At 40.5% G+C, this 27,263-nt stretch overlaps 4 protein-coding genes and 1 long non-coding RNA gene across 6 annotated transcripts in view; 3 read left to right on the top strand and 2 right to left on the bottom strand.

Annotated features, from left to right (window-relative positions):
* Positions 1-2,028, top strand: part of LOC128895572 (uncharacterized) — a 5,159-nt gene extending 3,131 nt beyond the window's left edge. Inside the window, exons 2-3 of the mRNA XM_054158298.1 lie at positions 877-1,119; positions 1,563-2,028. Coding sequence (XP_054014273.1) covers positions 877-1,119; positions 1,563-1,795 — 476 coding nt within the window. The 3' untranslated portion in view covers positions 1,796-2,028. The remainder of the gene's footprint in view (positions 1-876; positions 1,120-1,562) is intronic.
* LOC128895581 (uncharacterized) lies at positions 973-9,652 on the bottom strand. Its single transcript, XR_008461818.1, has 4 exons — positions 9,516-9,652; positions 6,714-7,441; positions 5,506-5,767; positions 973-1,112 (listed from the first exon to the last, which is right to left on the bottom strand). It is a non-coding gene; the product is annotated as an uncharacterized LOC128895581 (long non-coding RNA).
* On the top strand, positions 3,769-5,872 carry LOC128895575 (uncharacterized). The gene is made up of 3 exons (XM_054158301.1): positions 3,769-4,141; positions 4,911-5,072; positions 5,553-5,872. The coding sequence occupies exons 1-3, from the start codon at positions 4,093-4,095 to the stop codon at positions 5,762-5,764; spliced, it is 423 nt and encodes a 140-aa protein (XP_054014276.1). The 5' UTR covers positions 3,769-4,092; the 3' UTR covers positions 5,765-5,872.
* Positions 7,255-12,133, top strand: LOC128895573 (uncharacterized). Its single transcript, XM_054158299.1, has 3 exons — positions 7,255-7,391; positions 8,726-8,884; positions 10,354-12,133. Exons 1-3 carry the CDS (start codon positions 7,331-7,333, stop codon positions 10,590-10,592), a joined length of 459 nt encoding a protein of 152 aa, XP_054014274.1. The 5' UTR covers positions 7,255-7,330; the 3' UTR covers positions 10,593-12,133.
* LOC128895545 (protein spaetzle 3) lies at positions 11,969-27,263 on the bottom strand. Of its 2 annotated transcripts, none has more exons than XM_054158242.1 (7): positions 26,601-27,263; positions 22,467-22,971; positions 20,917-21,151; positions 14,435-14,559; positions 13,990-14,280; positions 13,748-13,873; positions 11,969-13,490 (listed from the first exon to the last, which is right to left on the bottom strand). In XM_054158242.1, exons 2-7 carry the CDS (start codon positions 22,955-22,957, stop codon positions 13,298-13,300), a joined length of 1,461 nt encoding a protein of 486 aa, XP_054014217.1. In that variant the 5' UTR covers positions 22,958-22,971; positions 26,601-27,263; the 3' UTR covers positions 11,969-13,297. The 2 variants fall into 2 exon arrangements, with proteins under 2 accessions (XP_054014217.1, XP_054014216.1); XM_054158241.1 differs by lacking the exon at positions 26,601-27,263 and adding an exon at positions 24,215-24,590.

Raw genomic sequence — 27,263 nt, 5'->3', positions numbered from 1 at the left:
TGCGTGATCTAGTAGACTAATATTTTTGTAATGCCTGCCCAAAACCTTCACCTCGCAACTGTTAACGTTTGCATCGACTTTACGATCTTGATTCATTTTTGATTGCCATAATTTGCCTGAATGGCAGTGATTCAGGCACAATTTCGTCCAAGATTCAATTGTACGAACATGAGAAGAATTCAGTAGGTCTGGTAGCAGCGAAATTATGCCACTGACAACATGTACGGGCACACGGTGGGTTAAAAATAATGAGTTCTTGAGAGATACGTTAGCCTAGTCATAGCCGAGAACGCGGGCGAGCGAGTGAAAAATTTCCATTTCGCACGTACGACTTATTTTTACACGGCAAGTTCTTTTTTTTCCACCACAAACTACGCTGCGAACTGTAGCGTGATTTGGCGACCTCTGATACTGGAGATGCAACATTTTTTATTTTAACTGAGATCTTGTCGAGTTACGTGGTTAAAATAATTTATTTAATACGACCGATGCGATATTATGCATCTATGGACGTTTCTTAAAAATGTAATAAATCCTGTAATTTATATATACAAACAAACCAAGTTGCCAAAATTTAAATCTTACAACCTGATCTGAAGGTCTCACTATTTTTCTTTATATCTCCACAACTTAAATGGTTATACTATGAAATTTTCAAATCACAAATTTTCGACTTAAAACCTTTTTATCAAACATAAAAATGATATTATCGAAATTTGAAACGTTTCGTCGGTAGAGTAAAATTAAATTGTCTAAAGTAAGGACTTTCCCGAGGTCCAGTTGTTAATTTAATAAAATACCACTGTAACCTGGCCACGTTCCGTAAATAGGAGAAATCTTGGTATACGTTCAACTCGTTTTGTGTCATTTTTGCAGACGAAACTTTGAAGTGCTACATGTGCACTTCGTTCTCGCAACCGGGCTGTGACACTGATCCAAAGGCAAATAACATCGAACCCACCGAATGCACTCTGACACATATGGCCGACTGGCAACGGACCGTACTACAGCACAAAAGTTTGAGTACAATATCTCGCATCTTCGAAGTCGACACCTCGCACTCGTCGCAGCAGTACCAGGCTGTTGCACCCATGGCCTGCGCGAAACTGATCCTGAAACGTAAACCGTCTATTCATTATCTTTGAACAAACTAAACAGTCTTTTTAAGCTTAAAGTTAAGAAATTAAAAATATTTTACCTGCTGGAGCTTCCTATTTAGACGTTATTTCGTTTCAAGTATGTAGCATCTATTACAGAGTTGAATATATTTTATTTTGAATAAGGAATACAAATTCGAGGTTTATTCGTATGAATGAAAAAAAAAAATTAATCAAAACGGGCGTGATTGAGAAAATTCGGAAATTTCATTCCTTATCCAGAACAAAACTTACTCAACTCAGATCCGTTATTTATCTTTACATGACGTGTTGTTTTCGACGTGGACTCCTCCTCTAAATTCCACCCAGCCCTGGTTGGGTAAATGCTTCTTGTTAGCAAGAGTCAAATATCAGCGCTTATCGTTTTGCAAAGATTTCTAAATGCTCGAAACTTTTTGTTATCAGTGAACAAACAGGAGGTTACGGTGAGAAGCTGCCAGACAGCGAAGACGGAGACCATCGATCCTTGCAAAACGATACAAGGACAGTTCAATAACGACCTCATCAGTGTGGAGCACTGCGAGCTCTGTATGGAAGACGCTTGCAACAGCTCGATCGCCAATTCGGCCAGGATTCTTCTTGTTTTATTGTCGATGGTCGGCTCTGTAATCCTTGGCGCTCTTTACAACGGAGCGTAACCTTCGTGCACTGGTTTACAGAATTAATTGCGACCGCCATCGGAGACGTTCCACCAGAGATGGGCACAATTTTATTCGCGTAACGGATAACGAATAAAATTTAAGGCGTAGCAATCTATTCGTTTATTCAATTGTACAACTAAATTTGTATTCGTTGTGAAATATTTCATTTCACAAATCAAATTCTAATTAAAGAGTAAAGAATAAACAGTTCCTCTTTTCTTTCACAATTATTTGTCATTCGAAATTTTATTCGACTAACACGTCACTGATAAAAACACCATGCAACATTATAATTCTACTACAACTCCGCTTCACAACGTAGATTGTGAATTATTATGTAACAAGTAACGGATCGAAAGTTGTTTACCTTTTATTCGTTATTCGAAATCTTCGGCCAGATAAGAATTTTGCTCATCTCCGCGCGTTACGATCGTTCCACAGCGCATTCTTAAACTCGAACACCATATACACATTGTTCATCGATGTTCCACGTTGTTTCATGTTCACGAATTGCGCACTGCGAATACTTTTCTCTCTCTCTCTCTCTCTCTCTCTCTCTCTCTCTCTCTCTCTCTCTCGCTCTTTCTGTGTTATCAAACTGGAAATCGAGAACGAGTCTGACATTCTACGTTGTTATATTCTTCTTCGAAAGAAACTTTGTCTTTTGTACGTCTTTCTTAAGAGAAACGAGTTTCATTGAAATTTCTTCGTATATTTTTTTTTTTTTCGACGAACTTTGGAATTCCTGGCTCGAAGTAAACGGTTGGATTTTCGCGAAATCACCACGATAGGGAGGGAAATTTCTCGAGCAAACGTTAAGAAAAGACTTTGCAACGCAACATTCTGGTTAATTTGTTCGTTAAATTCGTTTCGGGACAGCTCGTATCTCGCCTTTCCTCGCGACGAATGAATGAAGCTCGTGAAATAATTACGAACGGATATGTGACCTATTCGATCTCGTTCGCGATTAGGGGCTGGGACTGTCGAATTCATCTGTATTCGATTATTCGAACACTGCAGGGATTCCAATACTTCACGAGTTTCGTTCGAATTGCGTTCAAATACTTTGGTATTCGTATAGTCTTTGTATTATATGAATTCTTCCTTATTCGAGAAATAATGTTCGAATGCTTTCTTAGTTGAATAGTCCTACTCATTTGAATACTCGAATACTTTCTTATTTGGACCACATCGATCTTATATATAATAAGAGTATTTGAATAGTGTCTTATTTAAATAATATTATTTCAATAATAATGTTCGAATAATAATATCAATACTCGAATGATATTATTTAAGTACTACCACTCGAATAGTAATACTCGAATGATAGTATTTAAATACTAACACTCAACTAGTAGTATTCGAATACTGGAATACTCCTAAAGTCTTCGAATATTTAATAATTTGATCAGTCCCAGCCCCGCTCGAGCCACGTTGTAGAAACTTTCTACGCCGAACTAAAGAAGGGGTCTATATATATGTGTAATAGGTGTATACAACGATCAAACATAATTATCGACGATCGCGCCATAGCGTGTCGCGACCATGTTCGCGTGTACGCGAGTTTGCAATGAAATATTTGAATATTATTGTACTTGTTAAAGTGCATTACGCGAATCGTTGGTTCGACCATGCGAGCGTAAATTTATTAAATACAATTATATACGTACATATGTGTGTTTGCGCAGACGGAACGGGCTTCAAAAATGTGACATTCGACCGAAGCATCTGCACAGTGAAATTATGCTATCGAGCTTCTCAAGGACAAATAAAATATTATTGCACGAAGATTATAATGAGCAATAAAATGTATATTGAAAGACCGAGGCGTATTGTCGTTGCAACGGTATCCATGCTTCCTTGATAGTTGACTCCAGAAGTGGAATCGCATTCGTTTTTCAAATAAATGTTTACGAAGTAGGATGTATTAAATATTCATAACAATTTCTATTTTTCTTTGCCAATAGTATGCCAATAGTTCGAACGATGGTATTGGAATGCATTCAACTAATTACATAAATATAATGCAACTAATTTATTTTTTTTAATTTAAATATGGCACAATATTTAAAATAAAAACGGCAAACTTTTTGAAACATTAATTTTATACAAAAAATATTCAACTACGATTCAATCGATTCATTGCAATTACGAGACGCAGAACACCAACACTGTAATATTTTTCACCGTCTTGACACCTCCAGCCGCATAGTAGTTCCTGATTTTATTGCGAGAGATAAGATAACAGCTAACGAGAAGATTTGTGAAGTAGATCTCAAAGTGGAACCACCATGGTTGGACAGTGCAGTTTAACGACAGCGATCGTTCTAATGAGTTTCGGTAAGTGAAGATTGTGAATTGTGATTGCTATTACCACCCTCATCCTCCCTCCTTCGAGAAATTAGTACACCAAGGTACGAATCCGTTTAATTTAATGGAGCTGTCAAACGTCTGCGTTCAACGAATTGATATCTCAGAATTGATTTCTGGAATCAAGTGAAATATTTGGCTATAGGACAATTTACAAATGTTCTTTAAATCTTAATGTATCTTGAAAGTCGATCCAAAATTGAAAAACAATTTCTTTCGTGCGCAAAGCTGCGTCACAGTAAACAAATAAATAGTCTGAAACTGGCGTGCGTAATATCGAAAGTGATGACGAAAGTGTCGAGGGTTTTCGTGCATGATTAAGAACAACGAATAGAGCCGGGAATCGTGTTGCAAAGTGGGGTTGTTATGGCGAAAGACGCTTAATGAGAAAAGTACCTCCGTTTTGGTTCTTACGGTAACTGTGTCGCATCTGAAGAAAGGGAGGAAACAACTCGTTAGATGTACTGTGTCTGGCAGAATGTTCTCTAAATGACGTTCTTCCATGTAACGCGGCTTCTCCTCGGGAAAGAAAATCTCATATATGCCCCAACTTATCTCGTTAAAGAAGTTATCGTGGACAATGATAAATTGGCGACGGTTGGTTTGCGTGGCTTTGAAGATAAAAATTTATAATGTTAAGAGAACTGGTTATGTATAATAAATACGATGACGGGGGATATAATTAGTTAAAGATTGTTTCCTTGGAGGAGTTTCAAGATCCTTGAATGTTGCTCGACAGGGTGCGCAAGAGGAGAGAGTTTATGGTGTTACGCCTGCAATACTGATTTAAGGGATGGTCACACGACGGAATGCAACGACCCTTACAACCCCACGCCACACTTCGACTTAGTCCTCTGTCCCCAAAACGACTCTCATCATTGTCTCAAAAGCCTCATTACTTGTACGTATAAACTAGAATTAACAAGGGAACTATCGGACGTACATTTTGATGTTCGCAGAGATTTTAATTGATCCAGCTTAAGAATTATCTAGTGCATCGTTATTGCTATTTTTTTATAGGAATTGCTTCAACTTCAACATTCTACTTTCACAAGAAAACATTAATTTACTAAAAGAAACACATTTGGACGATACACATTATTATATTATAGTACGATATGATATTATTTACTGATTTGAATAAAATCTCATTGGTCCCGTATGTAATTATAATTAAAAGGAATTGTTTAAAAAACATCATCGTCGAGAAACATTCCTAGGGAACTCGACCTCTGAATACTTCGAATCCGAATCACGCGATAACCGACAATTCCGTTCGCGGTATTAATTTTCATCAAATTTATGGCATCGAGTTTTTGCAATTAAAATGTTACCTTGAAAGTGACGTGGCGATGAAGCAACTATTTCCTTAATGATGCAGATAGGGACGTCCTAGTGACGGTGCGAGGTTGCGTGCCGTCACGCGAAATCGATGGATACTGCCAGCACGAGGAGTACTTCCCAAACTCCAGCATCACGTGTTCCTTTTGCAACGATTACGCTTGCAACGGTCAAGGATCCTACCATTTATTCGTGTCGCAACAGTTGGGACTCGTCCTGCTCCTAATCTCCGTATCCACGTTATTCGAGTAATTTCTTTAAGCAAAATAAAACATTAATTTATTAAAGGAATTATATTATTACGAATTATACAAATCCTGTGTACTGCGATCACATCGTAAAATATTCTACAAAATTGTATAAAATATAGATAATAAACTATTATTAATATAACGTCAAACATTTAAGGGTAAGTGTCAGGAAAATATTACCCATTTTTCCCCCAAACGAATAAAATAATGAAATTCCATTTTCTCAGCTTTCAAGTCGAACGTCTTCGTCGCACGAAAGGAAAGACGATGACGTCGAAACGACCGGAAATGGCTGTTGACATCCAAGGCAGAAATTAAATGGCTTTATGAATGAATAGGGAGAACATGCCCGGTTGGATGCGAGCTTTGCGTCGATGGTGGTGACTTTTAAATGCCGCACACGGAAACGTGTGTGCACGGATGCACGCGGGGCTCGCATGTGCGCGTATGTGGTCGTGGAGAAAGGGTCAAATGCTCGAGTCAATTCGGTAATGCCTTGAGGGGGTTAACTGGTCTCCTGACCCCTGCCAAGATCTCCTTAACGAGTCGGCAGGCCCCACTTTGTAATCCTGCGTTTAGAGATCTGTCAGCAATTCGTGTAATTCAAATTCAATTACTCTATCATCGGAACGAGTGGATGTATTCGAATATCAACAGGCCAATTTTGTTAAACAAACTAAATCTTACAAAAGACCACGCGTACACATCACCTACACTGCAAGCGTTACACTAAACCCGTCACCTCGAATATCTAACTCTAACCGAAAACAGATAACGCAGCTAACAAAAACTAATCGTCAAGACAATACACGATATAATTCATGCTCTAACAAACTCTGTACCCTTTGACTCTATCCCCACCACTTAAATTCCGATTCCAAAGTAACCCTATTCTTTCGTGCTCCCCTTTCGCCTATTTAATTCACTCCAAAGCCTGGAATCACGACTACCTTCAATCTTCCTCTGGCCGCAATCCGAAAAATCCTGTCGAACCGCACGAATGCGTAACTTCAGTTTCCAGCATACTCTGGTTTCCACCTCGAAAGATCCCAAGAGCGTTCTACGGGCCCGTAATTGTCCTAATGAGTCCAATGAGGGCCGCGTGCTCTGGCATCTCCCTCCCTCCGGCCGCAATTATTGTTTCGTCTCTTGCGTTCAGCTCAAGTAGGCTCCTTCGACTCGTTGTTTGCTCTTGACTCCTACTTCCTGGCGATTGCATCGTGCCGCGGAGGGGTTATGAGGTTATTAGGCACGACACGCGTTATTACGCTGGTCCACGTTAGCCGCGTGCCGTCGACGAGAGGAGTGGAGACGCAGCCAGGGAGAGGGAGCACAGGGGAATAAAGGAGAACGTGTGTACTCACGGCAAAAAGGGGGTGTTGCCTCTTCAGTATCGTGGTGAACACGTTCCGTGACGCTGGTCAGTTCCTTTCCGTCTAATTCCGAACGCCAGTGACATCACTCCTTGGAGCAACGAGCATCCGTGTTTGTTTTTGCGACCAGTCGCGACGAGCATCCATCGAATTCGACGACGAAAGCATCGAACTCTCCGTGTTCGCCCATCAGAATGTCCTCCAGGCTTGAATGGATGCTGCTAGCACTAGGGTTGGTCCTTCTCGCACGCTCAGGTGAGTTGACCTATGATACTTTCAGGAAATTCTGGGCCTTCTGAGGAGTTCTGAAAACGTTTACATTTTTCGGTCAGGTGATGTTATGCGTTGTTGTTCTAGACAAATCGAGTATTTTGATGAAACTTCTCAGGAGACAGCTGCTTCCTAATTTTCGATGTACTTTAAGCGCAATTTTGGAATTGGTAATGATATTCGAATACATGGTCTGATACTCAAATAATGATATTCGTATACCTATTTCATTATTTGAATAATTGTATTCGAATACTTAGTCCAATATTTTAATAACGACATTTACAGAATCGTATCGTCCACAAATTGTAAAACTATAATTCTCTAATAGAACTATTTCGTTAATACATGTTGTTGTTGAGGATTTTATAAAGTGTCAGAGGATTTAAGAATGCACGATTCAACGTAAGTCGAAATGACTCATTCAATAACCGGTTCGCTTGAGTATGAGCAAAGAAACCTAGGTACGTCATTTCTCTATTAAAATCTCCATTTGTATTGTCTTACTTGCTCCACTTATTATTCTTGTTACTGCTTGTTTTGTTGTCTCGTTATGCGATCGTTAATCGTTATCTTCTTATCAAACGTATTAAGCTAACTGTTCTACAATCTACTCATTATTAATTCGCGCAACAAATTACTTCAATACTTCAATTAGATATTGCAACGATGGAACATTAAATCTGCAAAATCAACAATTCAGTCGTTGTTCACGTTATCTCAGTTACTGAGCAATGGATAGGTTTGTTGAAATAAAAATAAATAATACAAAATAAAAATTCAACCACAATGAATATATCACATTGGAAATTCAAGCAAACGAATTAACATGACATAATTTTTTTATGACGATAGTCCAAACGAGATCAAACTCAAAACAAATTGCAACAGCTTGGATAAAATTCTGCGCACTGTTTGTATTTTTTTTTCCATAGTCGCATAACAATGTGGAATAATTTAATAACGAACGCGGAGTGTCTAGATGCCGATCTGATGCAATTTGTTACGTAATTACTCCGCTCTTATGAATTTCCGTGATCTGCGACACAAAGGGAAATGACTAATCTTTAAAGAACGAGATTCATTATGGTTAAATACAATCCTGAGAAAACATTCTGCATTGTTGCAGGAGCAATTCTTGCAGTAATTTCGCTACAAGAAATGCAACACTACGATTCTATGCTAAATCTTTGTAAACTATAAATATAAAAATAATATAGATATTTAGACGTATGCTCGAATCACATTAATTTGGAGATGCCGATACGGATATTATTGTGCTTGATGTATAAATTGATCATTTGTTATGTATTCGATAGGTGCGGCTTTAAGATGCTGGGACTGTGCGTCCAATACGAACGCTTTGTGCGGCGACCCAATGAATATCACGGAACATCAATCGACTTTCCGTACGAAAGTATGCGAGAGCAGCAACTATGATACAACGAAGCCCATATGCCGGAAAATCGTGAAGAGAGGTAAAAGAATTTCCGAACTGGCAGCCTTCTACTTGTTTACTTTCATAAAACTCAAACAATCGAATCGACGAAAACTTGAAAGATCTAATCTTTATTTATTACTCGACCATTCTTTTCGCTTTTTTGGGGACATGCATTCATTGGTGAATAGAAATCCTGATTTGTATAAATCACTATTTTTTCTGTAACGTCTACTTTTGCTAATAATATTCGCAAACCGAGGTTTCTTGCTACCAATCGCAAGTTAAGTAAGAGTAACAACAGGTTACTCGATTATGACCGATATCCTTATGTACAGTGGCGTATTTGAACGTTGCGTGAAATCATCGCAATGATTCAATAATGATCGTCTTTGAGCCGATCGTTGCGGCGCACAGTGTCGCGCCCGTGACTCACGGCACGCGCTTCTCTGCCATAATTGCGATAATTATGTGCTTGCCAAGGTCGGAACCACACCCGCATCAAAGAAAAATCACATGCCGGTGTAGGATCTCGAATATTGAGGTTAATCGTATTAACGTGACTGGAATTCTTGGATTACGACGCATGTTATGTTCAAAACAAGAGGTTCGTCGTGTGCATGATTCAGCTGATAATAATTATGCAACGTTTAGAAAAAAAGTATTCTTACCTAATCTGTTTACCGACAAGTAGCGCCTTGTATTATGGAGGCAAACATCCCGCAATTACTTGGACGTCATAGGCTTGGAGGAGCTGTGAAGAATGACCCTGAATGATGTTCACGATGGGAAAGAAACGTCATGATCGTTGATAATTGCCAATTAATGTCTCGCACGTCTGCAACATAAAAACCCGTAGATTATTACGATGTAAATGTAAGATATCTGTTTCTGATTTTTAAAATTTTGATTACAACGTAAATTGCAACAAAATTTAATCCAATGGTAAACCATAGTTTGCCTCCGAGATGTATATGCATATTGCCATGTGCTAACGGTACTGCTCGTGCTCGTTATTATTCTAGAGTTTCTGTAAACTATCACTGCAACGCATTATTAATCGTCGTACAAAAGAACCAGGTTTTATTCGCATGCACAATGCCATAATTACTTCCGGAGAATCTCGGTATACTTTGACTCACCAGCGTTACACAACCTGTTGCGCTATATCGTTCGAACAATACTCTATTCCTGTGCGAGCCAGAAACAAATCCCATTGCGCAGTCGATTGCGCATGTAAACCGGAAATCGTGAATGGGTCGTTCTGCGCCAAATCGGCGATAAGAATCCGTTTATACGATCAATTTCCGAGAAAGTAGTGCAACGATTGCGAACTTGATCGTCGTCTATTTTTTAAACAAATTAATACTCAAGAGTAGGAACTTGAATACTATTCAAATTACATCCAACTACAGGAGAAGTCGACGAGTAGTCCTAAATCGTATTCAACAGTAGGAATTACAGTGTCATCGACTCCCAAATTATCGATATAACTCTTTTTTTTTTCAGAAAATGGCGAACGAGTGGTGATCCGTCAGTGTTCAATCCCCAACGTCGACGAAGCAGACATAGTGAACGGCCCCTGCAGCGCAATGGCGATCTCAGGACGCAACATGATCGAATCCTGCCACATTTGCAGCACCGACCTCTGCAACTCGGCGACGAGTGCACCGATTATGTTACCTCTCTACGTCGTCGCGATGGCCGCTATCGGTTATCGTTTCTTCCAATCGAAGAACATCCTCTAATATCAATCCCCTTCGTGCACACAAAAACCCCTAAAAATGAGGGTATCGTTTTCAAAGCCAAAAGGGAAACTGTCAGAATCGTCGTGAGTTGAAACGCAATCAGCAGTACGTGAGTTTCTTTCCCAGTCTAGCAAAAATAAAACGTTCTTATGAGGATACACTTAAATACGTCTGCTCTGGGAATTCATATTACTCTTCTTATTTTATCTTTTCGTCATTTTAGTCCTCGAGCACGATTCCATTTGACTGTTTGAGGACTTAGTGGTCCTCAGCGTTTAGCGGTCAACCTTTCGCTGCATTCTGGTGCATACCTGCAACATTCGAATAATTGCTATTGCAGTAAATATGTTATACATTAAAGAAAATTGAAAACGTTTCCTAAATTTTACAAGGATTTTGAATTGTTACGCTATAGTTTTCGTCCATACAAAATTCCGATTTGTTGGATTAGATCTGAAGAAATGGGTGCAGCGAAGGGTTGCTAAAGATTGTTACCTCCTTCCCCACAGCGTTGCTTTCAATTTTCGTTGTCGCGCACGACGTTGCATTAAGACGGTTCCAAAGTGGTGACTATCGAACACGTTAGCGTTTTATAGTTAGATACCTCGTTAGCCGTGGTACTAAATAGACCATTCGACGCGCGTTTCACCTAGTTACGCTAACGCGCTGAAAGCTTTACTTAATTTAATCGTCCCGCGTAACGATCTACGATAGTTTCGTTAAAAAGGAAAACACGGTTCCAAATGAGATGATTATTTTTGTACCATATATTGTGTATATAGATCCGACAGGTCGGTGACGTGGTTGTACGATAAAGGGAAACTGTTCATTTGAATTTGCCACGTCACCATTCATGTTACTCTTGATTGAACGAGGCGGGGTTCTGGATCATTGGCTCGTGAAATGAGTCACTTTCAGGAGTGATTGTTTGAGGGCGAAAAAATATTGGAGGATATTCAAATTCGTCACTGTTATTCGGTAACGTTGTGACTGTGATATAAATTTAAATTGGAAAAAAATTTTAATTTTTCTTGTAAACGAACTCAGAGCTCTGCCTTAATACGCGTTTAAAACCGCACGCTATTGTAGATAGTGCCCTTTCCTCCTTTTATTCTAAGCTCTCTCCCTCTCTCTCTCTCTCTCCCCTCTCTCTCTTTGTCTTTCTCTCTCGCTCCATTATTTCTTGTATTGCGAAATTACTTTAAAAGGCAAAAGCAAGCGGAAAATGTAGCTTATCAGGTATCCGTCCAACGCTTAGAAAAACGCGAAATTTTTTTCCATGATACTTCGTGGCCAGCGAATGTCTGCGTTTCGTTTAAGTAGCGTTTCGTTGTAATTTTTGTTACTTTTTCAGAAAATTCATCAATTTTTAGTAGTTGTAGATTAGGTGTTTGTCTGCGAATAAATTGCTTTGTTGCTATGTTTTTTTTTTCTCCCTTAGAGTAGAGCAGGATCGCCGCGATATGTACTTTGTAAAACCGATTAAATTTATTATATATAATATATGTATATGTATATCTGAATCGAAATGTTTCTCGTAATTTTCGGATGTGTCTTTACTTTTTACCCACTTAAAAAAATTATTTCAATTGGTTACTAGTTTTCTTAAGAGCAATAATAATAACAGTATGTACATTGTATATTTTTATTTAAATATGAAACCTTTAAAAGAGACAAAATATCGTATTCGTTAAAAGAATTGTTGGGATAGGATAAAATTATAGAAAAGATTAATGAGAAACTAATTTATAGCAGTAACAGTAACGTAATTCTATTCCTTAAAATAATTAAAAAAATGTGCTATTCGAAAGCATATTTTTCTAAAACCTAAGGTATTTATTCTATACTTCTCGTTTACATGAACGTCTGTATAAAAAAAATATTATTCTTACCTTTATTTTTTACTTAATTGCTTACCTATGAAAATTATTTCAATTATTACTTAACGCGTTAGAGAAATGCTTGTAATTAGAACGGGGGCGTTTCCTCGATATTTTGAAGCAGCATACTCTATAAATAACAGATTCAAGCACGGAAGTGTGTCGAAACTAGCCTAAGGTAAGGGCGGACTTCAACTCTTTCTTGTTTAAAGTTTCAGAAATTCAAACAAAACTGCTATTACCATCATAAACGAATTTCATTTTCTGAAACCAGTTAATATTATTTTTAAGGAGTGCAATGTTTATAAACGGTGTATCCTTATTTACATTTTGCATGAATTAAATTTGAATATGCTTCTTTTTAACGAAAAGAACCCAGATCGCTAGCATTCTCTTGTTAATCTTTCCCATGACGTAAATATAAGTTTCCTTTGAACGAAAAGAACCCAAATGATTAATGTTCCCGATTCATATTTTACAAGATCGAAACATAAGTGTTTCTCTCGACTTTAAAGATACCACTTCGTTCTGACGTAGTTCTTCATCGATCCATCCTTGAAGTTGAAGTACCCATGCGTACCCCCTTAATAAAACGTCACTGTAAGGGATCACGAATGCCGGGGAGGCTAACAAAACAGCATTTGGATGAAATTCAATTCCCTTTCACGCGCACGCTACGCGAACGGAAATACTAAACCGATCCGCGATTCGACGGAAGTCCCGATCCGTGCACGGCACTGCAGTCTCCCCACCTTCGTGACTGCAATTGAATTTCAAATACAACGACGTAGTCCTAGGAAACGCTCAGACTCCTGAGAAATCATTTCAATTTCGACTACTCGAGGCGGAAAATTTGTTAGCGAGCGGATCGCATCTGCAGACGCAGCAGGAGGGAAAGAGGAACCAGTCCATGAAGATCCCCTTGCAGTCGTTATCAGGGTCGTAAGCGAGCAGTCTGTGCCATTTGTACTTTTGCTCGCAGCCACAGTCCACGCTGCAACGATTCGTCTTTGTTTTCCTGAAACAGGAACGTTCCTTTCTTGCAGTTCGCCTGTTTGCAATTTTATTGACTCTTATCCTTTCGGTTTCTTATTGATGTACGTTCCTTATTCGCAAAAATTTGTGGAAATGCTTCGAATAAATTTGATAGAGAATTAAATTTCACGTAGAAAAGTTAAATACAGTTTTTCTCTATCGCCTCTGATAACGGAACAATTAAATTAAATCTGTGATTATTTTATATTCTGCATCATTAGTTTACCAATTTACACTTACGAGCAAACCTCTTGGTGAATGGCCTGTTCGAAGTGTTGAGTATTCACGATGGCACGAATTTTGCCTGCGCTATTGCTGGCCCAGTATGGCGTCACGATCTCCACTTTTGATTCACATGCATCGACTCTGAAAAAAAGAAGAATTTTTAATATATATCTATTTTTATAAATGACTGAATATATGTCTGTTCATCCGTAGCAATGTGAGACAGCAAAAACCAAGAAAGTTTGAAAATTATGTACCTTCCGCTCTCATTTCGATTCTTTCCAGGCGACTGTCTCGGATTCCTGGTCTTCCTGACGTTACCGAATAACGAGTCACCATTAACCTCGATATCCGGATCCAAGGGGTCCTGGAAACTAGGACCACCGTCCGGGATGTCGTCCTCCCCAGCTTCCCTGCTTTTTCTTCTTCTACGCGTTCGATGGCCGGGTTCACGCGTCGTTGAACCATATCCCGAGCTCATCTCAAAGTCACCGTACATCCTCTTCATCAACGCTTTATTTTCGTCGATAAAACGCTCTATCCGTTCTCTGAAAGCAGCATATCGTTCCACCCATTTTTACTGAAACTCTTCCTTACGAAGTTTACCAGAAAAAAGAAAGCTTTTGGAAAAACCTAATACATCGGTATGTCAACGTAAGAAAATTATGTAAAGCATTGTTGTAATTTTATTACGACTATTACATCGGATATGCATTTCCAGCAGTTGGACAGAAGAGCTGATGGTTTTTTTTAATGCATGGAACGCCACGTATCAAGTCCCCTCTCAATTCCACTCCCAGAGCAACAGAGAGGGCGGTCCAGAGAATCTGCAACAAAGATACAAGATATTTCGTTAAAAATTTTCCATTCGTGTGAGAAAATTTGCTCATCTCGTCGTATGCATAGCGATACCGAAAGCACCGCGAGACGAGAAAGTAAGAGTTTAAGATAAGAAGCATCGTGGATAACAGAAAAACGCTCGAGGGGGGTTCTCAGAGATAAACCAGTGACAAAGTTGCGATAAGTTAGTGGAAAATTACGGGAGCTGTGGAAACGCGGGGCATGCAGGAAAGGATCCTTGATAAAACGATCCTTGGCTACGGATGAACGATCGATATCGAGCAAACCGCGCCTCGACGGTGCCCAAGGCGTACGTGACCGTTTGGAACTGTATTTGCACTGTACACGCGAGGCGAACGATGCCAAAGAACCAACGTGCATGCACAATTGCACACACATAACCCGTGGAACCGATCGAACGTGAAGCGATACCTTCGACCAAACACTGGGTTCAATCGCGCCCACGCGGTATATGAGTCTGATAAGAGACCCAGCAGGTATTTTAACATTTTTCCAGTCTCGAACGAGATACTGTTTATTTTACGTTTCAACGCGTTGCTTTGGTGTCACCTGTGCACGTTGCAGTTGAATTCACTTAATTGAAATTTAAAGAATTTGCCGTTGTATGAATTAAATTGTGAGGAATTTATTGAATTAATACGCGAAGAGATGTAATTGTCTAGCAGGTTGATGAACAAGGTTATTCTTCGCGTTACTAATGAAATTATCAATTTATTCATTAGACACGAAAAGGATTTATCAAATTAAAATTCAAGAATTTGCTCTTACATAAATTAATATATGACGAATTTATTGAATTATTAGAATTAATAGAAAGACGTAGCGATTCCTTTCATGAAAAAAATTGTGACCAACCAAACTGGTTGACAAATATTATTTTTCTTACGAGTAAAGAACAATTTCTTTGAAAATTATGTGATTATCAAGGACTGAGAACAAATAGAATCAATTCACGAATTTAATCATTAATACAGATGTAATTGTCAAAACTTTTGCAAGAGTAGAAATGACATTATTAAGGCTGTCATGAAACTCGCAGATTCCGTTTGAAGGCTTCATTCAAGTAATATTTGAATAGCGTGAGAGCTGTAGGGTCAGCCAAGCGCGTGGGTTGGTTACCTGAAATGGGCTGCACCGCCGTTGTTAACAGCTCATTATGTCAATTATGAAACTCCGTCTCTAGGAATAACCTTCTTTTGTAGACGAAGCGTCAAGAAATGCTTCTTCACATTTTTTTTTTGCAGATTTTTCAACATCGGTATAATCTATTTTCTATCGAATAGAAACAAAATTTGTAAGCATTTCTGTATTTCTTGAACAAATTATTATTCGATTCAGTTTTGAATATGGAATCATCCTGTTTAACAATGTATCGTGAATTACGGAACACCGTGTATAAGAAGCGGTTTACCAACGTAGCCAGGCACCCACGATCGACCGCAAGGACGTTTCCAACGAGGAAATAATTGTTTTGTAGGAAGACTGACACGGCGGTTAATGCTGGACTCGAAAGGGTAATTGGAATTGGCACTGGCCCTATGTGCTAAAGTGTCGTTTCAAAATTAATTCTGGAATACCATATATCTGGTGCTGTGCGTTACATTGTTAATTTGAAAGTATTTCCTGAATAAGTGTCTCTGGTTCTCCATGTTAAATCGTAACTTTAAACAAATTTTTGAGCGAATTTGTCTGCTATTACATAATAAATTTTTTCTTTAAAAATAACAATGTATCACATGTTTCCTGTATATTTCAATCCGATGCACTGTCACGTTGACGATTTCAATATTCAACATAACGTAGACGATTTCAATATTACACAGCACCTAACCGATGTTCGCTGTTGCAAACTATCATAGAGGTCATCATGCATCGTTCGCGGTCAACGTCGCGAACATTCACGCAATTGCGGAATTTCCTATAACCGGAAGTCGGCTCGGTTAACGATACGTCTACCTACACACACGTGTCTCCGTGACAGCCGTCGGTAGGCGTCATTCACCGGCTCGACTCGTTCGAGACCGTTCGCATACGCGATAAAAGTATGACCGATGGATTGCCCGCCAGAAATGAATCACGCTGCTTGGCCACGCGAGTCAATCGCAGTCTCTAGTATGAATTGAATGCAGAGATTAACTCGCATCTGTCTTATCACTTAAATAGAGTAATAACGTCAGTTCCTAATTGATTTACTGACATTTTAATTCGCTATTGTTAGATGAGTTGGTAGATCAATTTTTCAGTTAAACTTTGAACTAGAAATGGGACAAAAATTAATGCCGTTTATTCAGGATTAACCACCACTGTTTCCTGAATATTAAAATATTTGAAAGTATTCACATAATGGAATATTGGAGTAGTCCCAGGTTTGAATAGATGTCACGATTTATTTTCTCTGGGCCTGGTGGGAACCATCCAACAGAATATCCAAGTGAAAGAAATCGATCATGCTATCGATCTTACATCACATCGAACGAACCCGTAAACGTGATAGTCATAAAACCGTCCGACGAGGTTTATCCTCAACGGATTTTGCAAGAGTCGTCATAAAATTAAATGAATTTGCTCGATGTAATTCAGATTTAACGACCTTATAATACACTTCGATAAAAAGCGGTCGTTCACTGAAACGAACGTCTTTTAATCCATCGAAAAACTGCCGAGCTTCGAGGTCGAGCAAATCCCTCGCGTTGCGACAGTATTTCATTTGAAAAGAAAGAAATTATCGGACAGAAAAATTCAAATGTATTTGAAACTTATGCTGGGAAAGAAGCCTCTCCTTGCGACATCGTCAGGATTATGGCAATCTCATCAACGAGCATATCGAAGACGTAACGATGCTCCTTACACTAATCCGTTCTTATAATTACTATCCGACAACTGGCCCCGAGGCGAACGTATGTTTCTTCCGTCGTTTTACTGGAGTGGAATAGTTGTAACGGACGTGGGTCATTTAACGAAGTACAGAATTCGAAAAGTATTCGAACAGTATTAAGGAATGCCACCAAATGCCGTTCGATTAATATTTACCAAATATTTGAATAACGATAATGAAAATAATGAACCGTATCACACTCCTCGAATACTATAATTTCCCAGCTTTTCGATCACTGGAGGCTCGGATTGATTCGTCAGGGAATAATCTCGGTAGCCATTACGGGTCCTCCCCGACATCCGAGTGAAGACGACAATCACGTTCAGCGGCTGGTGAAAGGAGCAATCATTGGCGCGAAACAGTTTCTAAGCACGGACCGACATTGAACCGATTAAACGATCTCTGGCGCTAATGGGAATCAATGGCCACGCGTATTTCGTAATCGTTTGCGACGCCGTTTTCGATTCCGTGGTTATTTACTACGGAGGAAACATCTCGGCGTAGTCGTCGACGAACGAACACTTTCCCGCCTCGTGATTTTGGATTCAGCCAGGGTCCGCGGATGGAATAACAAAATGTAGCGCGAGGTTTCGTCCTGAATTATGATGTAACGGATATTTCGTTCGCGACGTAACAAGTGAAATGTGATGAAAAATTGCTGGTACCGAGCGGAGTCTATATTTTCTATGTGCCAGGTCACGTTGAATTTTCTTATTCGTGCGCGATCGTCTCGATAGCCCGATCGAGGAATATTTTATCAGCGTCAGCTTCCGTGTCGTTCCCTCGAGTGGAAACGTTTAAATACACCAGAAAACGAAACTTCTTAATATGCTAATAGATGTTATTGGGATTTGCATGCTATTGCGTGTAATTACGACTGGTCACGCACGATAAACTGTGGGGGACTGACATACATACACTACCAGCCAAGAGTATGGAAGCCTTACGATGGAAACGAGACTCTTTCCACCAGTTATTCATTGAATTAACAATATACAATTTCAGTTTTGTTAGAAATCAGGAATATTCAGGAGTAATGAAGTTGTATTTGAATGATATGCACGTACTGTTCAAATATTATTCAAACCGTATGCTAATTAAAGAATGTCATCGTATAGTACTCAAGTTGTATGATAATTTATCGAATAATAATTAACTCGATGATTCATACGCGATAATGACAATTTGACACAGAATCGAAACGATTGTATCGAACATTAACGAACATCGTGAGAAAAGCAGAGTGTTCGTGCATCTCAGAAATCATTTTCCACCCACTGGAAACACTAAGCTAACGGTTAGGCAATTAACGGGACGTTTACGATTGCGTTACTGTATACAAATGAAGTATCTGGTACGGCAGCTAGCGATCATCGCAGAACAATTGCTAATTAGGAGTAATTTAATGCAGACAGAGGCCAAGTGTCGCGAAATTAATGTTTTCCTGAAAGAAGCCAGGCGATCTCATACTTTTGGTTGGTAGTGTATGTAGGTACACGCGTGATCCCGTTCTCGTGTTTTCAATATTGTGCTATTGTACGCGATTGTTATCCCTGGTAATGTAATCGGATCGAGTAATCGTAATTATACGTTAATGTTAATAATGTGGTTATATATTGAGCGAGATATGTTTACCATTTAAAACGTTCACGTAAGCAAAAATATCGATATTCGTGAGGCATTAAATACCTACCAGGTAAAATAATAAAATAATAAGTATGCGACCACAATATTTGTTTCTTACGTAAACGTTTTAAATTGTATGCTTATATCTTGATTATAGTGTATCAAGAATTACGTACTATAATATATAATATTATTTTTTTTTTTAATTTCTTCCGCGATCTTAGTGGTCGTTGAGGTCAAAGGGTTACCGTCTCAATGCCAGCGTCCCGATTGACCTCTGGCTGCGATGTCGTGCCAGGAATTCTTTTCCGTGGCGCACGAATCCACCAACAGCGAGAAATAAACGACGACAATGGTAAAAGGCGACACGAGCGAAACACCTGGGCAAGCGTAACCGAGGCACACCGTGTGCACACAGCTGATCGTACGTTTCGCGAGATTCTAGGGAAGATACTCGGGGTCACGGGTGCTGCGAGGAAATGTCACGACGGTGATATAGACTTTGAACGTTCCTGTAGCCACGGCCGCGTTCGATCACCTTTCGAACGATCCTCGAACGTGTGCCATGGTCTTTCAAGTACGAGACTACGGTTGCGACGTATCTCTTCGGGGAACATAAATATCGACCAACAGGAGTCCTGTATCCAGCTGTCGCTAGATGCCACCAGAGCTTGGGACCCGCTCGGTTTGTTCGCTACGAGGATACTCGATACTCCGTTACCACGGGTACAATTCGAATATGTTAGTATTTGAATATTCCCATTCGAATGTCGCTACGTGAATGCCTACTCGAACATCGGTATCAATTTTATTACGTTTTCGCGTACTTGTGAACTTTCGGTATACCAGCAACCTGGAAACTTGTTGTTTCATAGAATCTTTGAATCTCCACAATTTTACTAATTTTTATGTGCGAACTTATTAAACTTGTGAATCTACAACCTTATACAATTCTAAACTTGTGAACTTGTAAACTTACAAGCATATAAACATATAAACATATAAACTTGCAAACTTGTTTCCTAAACGACATTTTCGGATGATTCGGTGGAAGTTCCCGAACGCGAACGAGATCTGGAAACACAGGAACCAGCATTGACGAAATCTACTTGTATATTCCACGATCGGAGCTCGTGTGCGAATAACTCGGTATACTTTCTACTCGCAATTCTTCCGCTTCAATAGCCTATGAGTCACGCCATTGTTACTCAGCATTTGTAAGAATTGCATGAACAATATAGCGCTAAAGAATCCACAGTGTCACGGGCTCTAAGCGATTGCAATTACCGCTGGTGCGTATGTGCGTAGAATCTCAAGTTAATATCACACTCGAGGAGTCAGTTTACATACACCTAATGGGAATACGCGAATGGCAGTTAATTGCTATTACGTCGTCGCGCGGATTCACGGAGCCAGCGGATGTAGCTATTTATTCTTGACGAATTCGAACGTTAAGGAATCGGATAGGAATCGAAATATATTGTTTTTTATTTTAAATAAAGTAAAGAGAAATTTCGATGAAGCGCAGAAATTCTCGTTTCGTTTTAGAGGTGGGTTGGGCACCTTTCAAAAAGTTTGGAAACGATGACGCAAGGTATCTCGTGAAAGGGCGCTCTCATTTTTGGCGTTCAGTTTCTGAGATATCGGTTGATGGATCGGTCGACGATTAATGGTTCATTTACCGAAAGTGAAACTTACATAAACCACGGGAACGTTTAAACACGCATAATCGTTCGAATTGCACCTCCAAGCATGCCGCCAGACGTTGCTTCGACGATGGGACGCAGAGATATCGAAAGTTCTAATGTCGTTGCAGACTTACCGGTATTTGCACGAACGTGCCATTGTTTAGCTGAGGGTAAGAGTACAATGGCACCACGGGAACCGAGCCATTTTTCAGAAAAATTGGACCTTGAATGGGCGTGACGTGAGCGTCTCTTGGTATTTCTTGGTCGTCGTCGTCGTAGTAGTCGTCGAAATCGTCGTCGTAATCCAGGACAGCGTGGACCGAGGTCTTGGCGCCTGAACTACCGCCTTCTCCGTGGACTCTGGTGTATCTTTGACAAAGTAAATTATCCATTCTTTGAGTAACAGTACAGATTGAATGAAAATTGTACGATTCAACCTCTACCTTTTTCGGGAAATGGTCAAATTTATTTAGAATTCGGATTTTTCGGCGATTCGACCATTCGACGAATATAATTTAAATACTACAGTAGTAGTTGAGTACTACTCGAATATTGAAGATCAGAACTTGAAAAAGTAAAAAATTGGAGCACTTTTCTCCGCCAATGGAACAAGGAATTCCAGGTGCTTATTGTCAACGTTGATACATAACGGAGGGTAGGTATCGATCACGAAAAACGATGATCTTCAACGATGATTAACCGTCGTTTGCACAAAAACAACGGTGCGCGGATGAACGTGACACATTCGTACGAATAACTCGCGTCTGAAATAAATGATGTGTGACGAAAGAAACGACATTGTGCGGATCGATGACATAATTGACCGCACACGAGAACGGGAATCCGCGAACGAGTAACGTCAGACGATCGTCAGAAATTCATTAGGAATGCGTGGCACGCAAGAAGAAACCGTTCGACGGATCGTTACATAAATAATTGCGAGCTCGATTAAACGCTACTGTGCGAACCACTTTCGCTGCTCCGCGAACGAGGATTTTATCGAAACTCTGATCGGATGCATCGATAGAACCAGATATTAAATTGTCTGAAAAATTAACTGACAATATTACGAGCGTCTCATGATGTTGACGCACGTATATGGAAACACGGAGAATTATTAAAACAATTAAATTAAGCCAAATGCGACTAGGCAAAAATTACAAAGTGCAACGTACTGTAGTTTTTAAACAAATTCGAAATCAACAAAATGATGATTTAAACTACCCTTAAATCTACCGTGGAGTACATTGTAATCCAGTTTCACATAATTCTTTATGAAGTAGACGCGTTATTCTTCGCCAACTTTTAATTCAAGGCCATTTGAAGGTAACCATGCGATTACAGGCTCTTGAACTTTTTTCGGCGACAGTTACAACATCGTACACGATGAAAATATGTAATCCTGTTGAAAAAACAAGAACTGGAAACGGATTATGGATTACATGGTCGGAATGCTTACGTGATTGGCAGATATATGAGTTAATCGTACAATGACCGGAAGACCGAATATCCTGTATTGTCGCAACGTGACATTCTGAGAACACATATTTCGAATGATGTTCGTAAGTATTCGTTTATATCGGTCGTTTTGCGATATAATTTCGGCCAACATCGAAATTATTCATACATTAAACATACAGACTGCATTCGTATCCACTTAAACGTTGTTCCGAGAAATATTCACCCGTTCGGTCTCTCAGGATAACTCTCCTGTTCAGGCGTCCTAGATGTCCTGAGATCGTCTTGATCCCTCTCCCCTTGAACTCGTTGTTGCTGTGGCTGTTGCGGTTGGTGCGGTTGTTGCAGTTGCTGCTGCTGCGGCGGCGACGGTCTCATTTGCTGTTGCTGCCTCGGCTGGGTCCTCCGAAAATCCTGATTGTAATTCGCGTACCTAGTGTCCTGCGTCGAGGAGAAGGACGAGTGCTCAACGAACGGGTTCGTGCTCGTCTGCCGATTGAACGATGGCTGTTGTCTTTGTTGTTGGTAGCCGGCGGGCGGTATGTACGGTTCATTTTGGAAGGATTCGCGTTCGTTGAAGTTTATGGCTGGTGCCGGCGGAAGTACCGCGTTCAAACGGAGGTTGTTCGCTGGCGTGTGTCCTCCGTTCTGACCACCGTAGAAAAATGGCGTGGGCGTCGCCGACTGATACGGCAAGGTGAAATTGGCCAGCGACATGTCTACCGTTGCGTCTGCAAAAAAATGTGAAAAATAAAAATAGAAGAGGATCGATTATTTAAAAGAATTCGATACATAATCGTCCGTGTGAATTGATATATTCGACTATTCATTTAATATGTTTCATTTTTTGCGGGATGAAAAATTGGTGAACCGAATTTAGGTACCATGGTGTCCCATCTATGGTTTACGAGTTTCTTCTCTGTCGTTCGACGTGACGGAAGATGATCGATGCTCGAAACATTTTCTGATTATTCGGAACTCGAATTATTCGAACTTTCCCGACATACCGGAGCCGCGATTACTTGGACGTGATTAATGACTGCTTCCTTTCCTTTTTATTTATACGATCGCGGGGAGTCGCTACTTCGCGCAAACGTCACCGAGGTGGACATTAATCATTGATTAAGGTATGGTTATTTGTTGGTATATAAACAGCAACTTCATTTCAGCTTTCTTGCGGTCCGAGCAATAACGATTATCTAACGCATTATCGGTGATTAATAGGGGAGCAATAAATCTGAAAGAATTCGGTACTTAATCGTCTGTGTGAATTCATGTATTTCACTGTGGATGAATTTGATACGCTATTCATTCTGTAATAATTATACTGTCGAACAAGTATAAAAATTGCAACCAGTCCTAGCGTCGTCTAGTATCAAGGCCCTCCTCAGTGGTCCAAATGAATCTAATAAATCATATTTAACTATAATTCCAAGAAGAATACTTTTCTTACTAATTTACTTTATTTCGTTTCAAATCTACTTAAAAAATAACAAGGGATCATGGCACAACCGAGGGGCTCGACGAAAGAAATCATGAGAACGCGTTGGCGTTGTTCGTACACGCGCGTGGACCACGTGTCACCGGAAGAATATTCATGGAATACCAAAGCGACGACGATTGCGCATGTCTACCCGCGTATCGATAAAATTCGTCCATGGCCGAACGAGTTTGGTCGTTCGTCACTTTCGCCCGCCGAATTGCTTTCTTCGACGACGGGTATGCAAAACGAGCTTTCACCGAAAACGAACTCGAGTACCCTCTGCCCCCCTCGCTGGAAACGACTACCTGCTGCTCGGATACGTAACATCATGAGCAGAAAAAACATGTATTCAGGGACCCCGATTTAAACGGGCCCACAAAGTCAATGTTCCAAAAATCTCTCTCGTTTTATTTGTGTATTATTTTCTCACGATCCAGGGGATGACAACCCGCCCTCGTCCTTCCAACATCCTGCACAGGACGAAAGCCTACCTGGCTCAACGATCCATTCTCCTGCGCGAGCCTTCACGCAGGGCTGGTCAGGTTCAGCTTCAGCGGAAGCACGGATCACTCACGCACCGAAACAAAAAAATCTCGGTCCCTTTTGCTTTCACTCTCGACGTCTCCAGCGAATGCGAGCCTTCGAAGTCGAGGATCGCGAATGGTGCGCGATAATTGTCGCCTAGCGATCCACGAAACGAATTCTTCGGGACCAACACTCGCCGAGGACGGAACGACACGTGCTCCTGAGCGAATCGCGAGCTCGCTCGTTGAAATCGCCGGGACGCGCGAAACGTTACGTTGGCGAGCGACAACTGAAAGAGACGCGTTTTAACCGCGTGCACGGAATGGGGATAAAAGAGAGGTGTCCCTCGATCATGAAGAGTAGCGCGACCCGTGGGTTCTCTCTCACTTTCCGCTCTTTCGACGGCCCCCCACTTTGATGTTGGTGCCCCCCACCTGGCGATACCGATCGTCGCTGTACCTTTTTCTCTTGAGAGATCGCGCGGCTGAACGACGCCGCTGGGCCCGAATTTAGTCCCATTAAAACACTGTCCAAAAGCGGATTCAGTGTTTTGAATTTTTTAAGAGGCTATTCTAGTCTAGAACCCTCGGGAAATCTATTTCTTCTTTTCTCAGTGGTATATTATCAATGCATGGATTTTTAGAAATGTATCTGACAGAGGACTTTGTTGAATTCCAGTTGAAAAATGTATATATTATACGAATAGTATAACGATATATACATTTACGTTGAATTCGCTTTTACAGGAAAGTGAAGAAAGAAGTCAACGTTGAACTGTATCGCAACGGGCAATTATTGCGCTCCCATCACGTGGCCAGAGTCGTTCTTCTCGTCTTTTTTCATCCTCGCGCGGTTCTTTTCTACCGAGCGACATTTTTCTCATCTTCGGAGTGCCTTCTCCGCTCGGATCCCTACATGCTCGCTCCGGAACCTTTCATTTCGTTGCACGTGGAGCGCTATAACTGTATCGGAATCTTCTGGAGGTCCACCTACATTCACCTTCTTCATTGGGGAGCGCTGTACCTTGATCCATGGATCCCAATGGTCTTTGCCAGCCTTCCAGCGTTTTCAGCCAGCGAAAGACCACGGAGAGAAATTGTTTACAGATCTTAAATTATGCGCGCAATTTTCGCTTCGAGTATGTGCCGAGTGGTTTTACTACAAAAATGGAACCACAATGGAAATGGAAACGTGAATACATAATTTAGGAGCTTTCTAAGTGAAGTACCGGAATATTGTTTCTTTTATAGAAAATAATATAATATCAGTCTTCAAACATGGATGGTGTCTAACTACTATATTGCATTTAAAATATAGTGCCAAATGTAATAAGCTACTCGATGGTTCTCAATCAGAAGTGAGGTCAGGTGGCAATTTTATAATCTCACTCTATTAAACCATGCGATTTGCATAAACGTTCGTGGTCTACTGGTTACGCAAACGAAACAGGACGCGATCCAAAAAACAAAATCGATAAGATTAACGACGTCGAGACGCGTGTCCGTGAATCGATCACTTTTGTAATTACTGTCCCCAGCGATAGCATATCGAAAGGGAGGAAGGCCAATCGCGTGGTGGATTTCGGAGCGTGCTGGCGAGAGCACGATCGATAAGAATCGATCCGTTGATCGACGAACTTCCTGTCGATTCCTGCTCCACCCACTCGACAAGGACTTTGTCTGCCTGAGGCGTAGCTATCTGTTGCAGGAAGCCGCGAGCCTGCATGCGGAAAAAAAAAACGATCATTAATCGATCACGTGTTACTTTATCGATCTGGTAACCATTTAACCACTCGATCGTTACACGAGTCCTGTAACGAAATGTTTTGCTTGACAAATTTTGCGAGATTACGTGCTCGATACTAACAAAGGATATTTGACGATCGACGCACGTCGAAAAGTTTGAATTTTTGCGTGCTAGATGGACTAATCATAGTGCCCTTTTTCGACATTTCATTTCGTTATTTATTCATTAAAATTCAAACATTTGCGAAACGTCCCGATATCATTGAAAGCGAGGAGAGAAATGTTCGAGCCGATTTTATGCAACGCAAGCGTGTGACGTAGTTGCGACATTGCTTCTTAACAATCGAAAGTAGAATTAGCAACTGAAGCACAGCTGCAGACCACCCTGATCGCCAACGTTATACCGTTAACTCCGCCGTTAGATGCGAGGTAATAGATAAAGCGGTCTCTCGAGTAATTACACGCGACGGTAATTTGTCTTTGAGGAATTCAATTTCAATAGTTCGACCAATTGTCGGGCACAAAGTGGCTGGGGGCTTAAGAATTTTGAGGAAATCGATGATCGTTAAGTTGCTATTGTTAGATATTTCAGTGAATTATCGCTCACCGGTCCTGATTATTTGATCGTCCAATGATTTATTGCTAGTAGGAATGTCAGCAGTTTGTTGGGGCCCACTGGTCCCTCTGTAGCTCGGGTACCTCGGGATTGCTAACCCCGTACTGTAGCTCAAGCATAGCTACAGCCCCCGAGGGCGTAAACAGGTTTTAATTCTGAGTAAGAAATTCGCAGCACAAAAAGCAACTAAAAAAAAAATAAAAATTCATTATGGATTGGACGAAAGTAGCAGAAGTTATAGAGAAATCACAAACACGCAAGTTCTAATCGTGAATAGGTATCTGGAGTGACGCAAGACGAAAAGGGTGAGCGGGAGAAAAAAAATGATCGAGAACTACTGCATTAGAGTGTTAGCTCAGCGGATCCTGAGGTAGCAACAATGCGGCAATAAAACACGATCGTGAATGCAGTATGCGTCAAGTGCATCGAAAACGCTCTAACCAAGAACGTGCACGCCGCGTGAATGGACACACGCCAGTGAACCCGAAGAAAAGACTGACAATGAAAGGGGGTCAGATCCATGCCACACGCGCAATACGGAATAATTTTGCCCTGTTTACCACTGAACTTCCTATTGTCCATTCGACTTGTAATTAAATCCGCGATAAAGCCGCGCGATACCGAACTAGTCCAGTCGTGGGATCGGGAAACAAG

Source organism: Hylaeus anthracinus, unplaced genomic scaffold (assembly GCF_026225885.1).
Source record: "Hylaeus anthracinus isolate JK02 unplaced genomic scaffold, UHH_iyHylAnth1.0_haploid 5, whole genome shotgun sequence".
Lineage (NCBI taxonomy): Eukaryota > Metazoa > Arthropoda > Insecta > Hymenoptera > Colletidae > Hylaeus > Hylaeus anthracinus.
The sequence above is the reverse complement of the archived record's forward strand: the minus strand, read 5'-3'. Positions and strand labels throughout refer to the sequence as shown.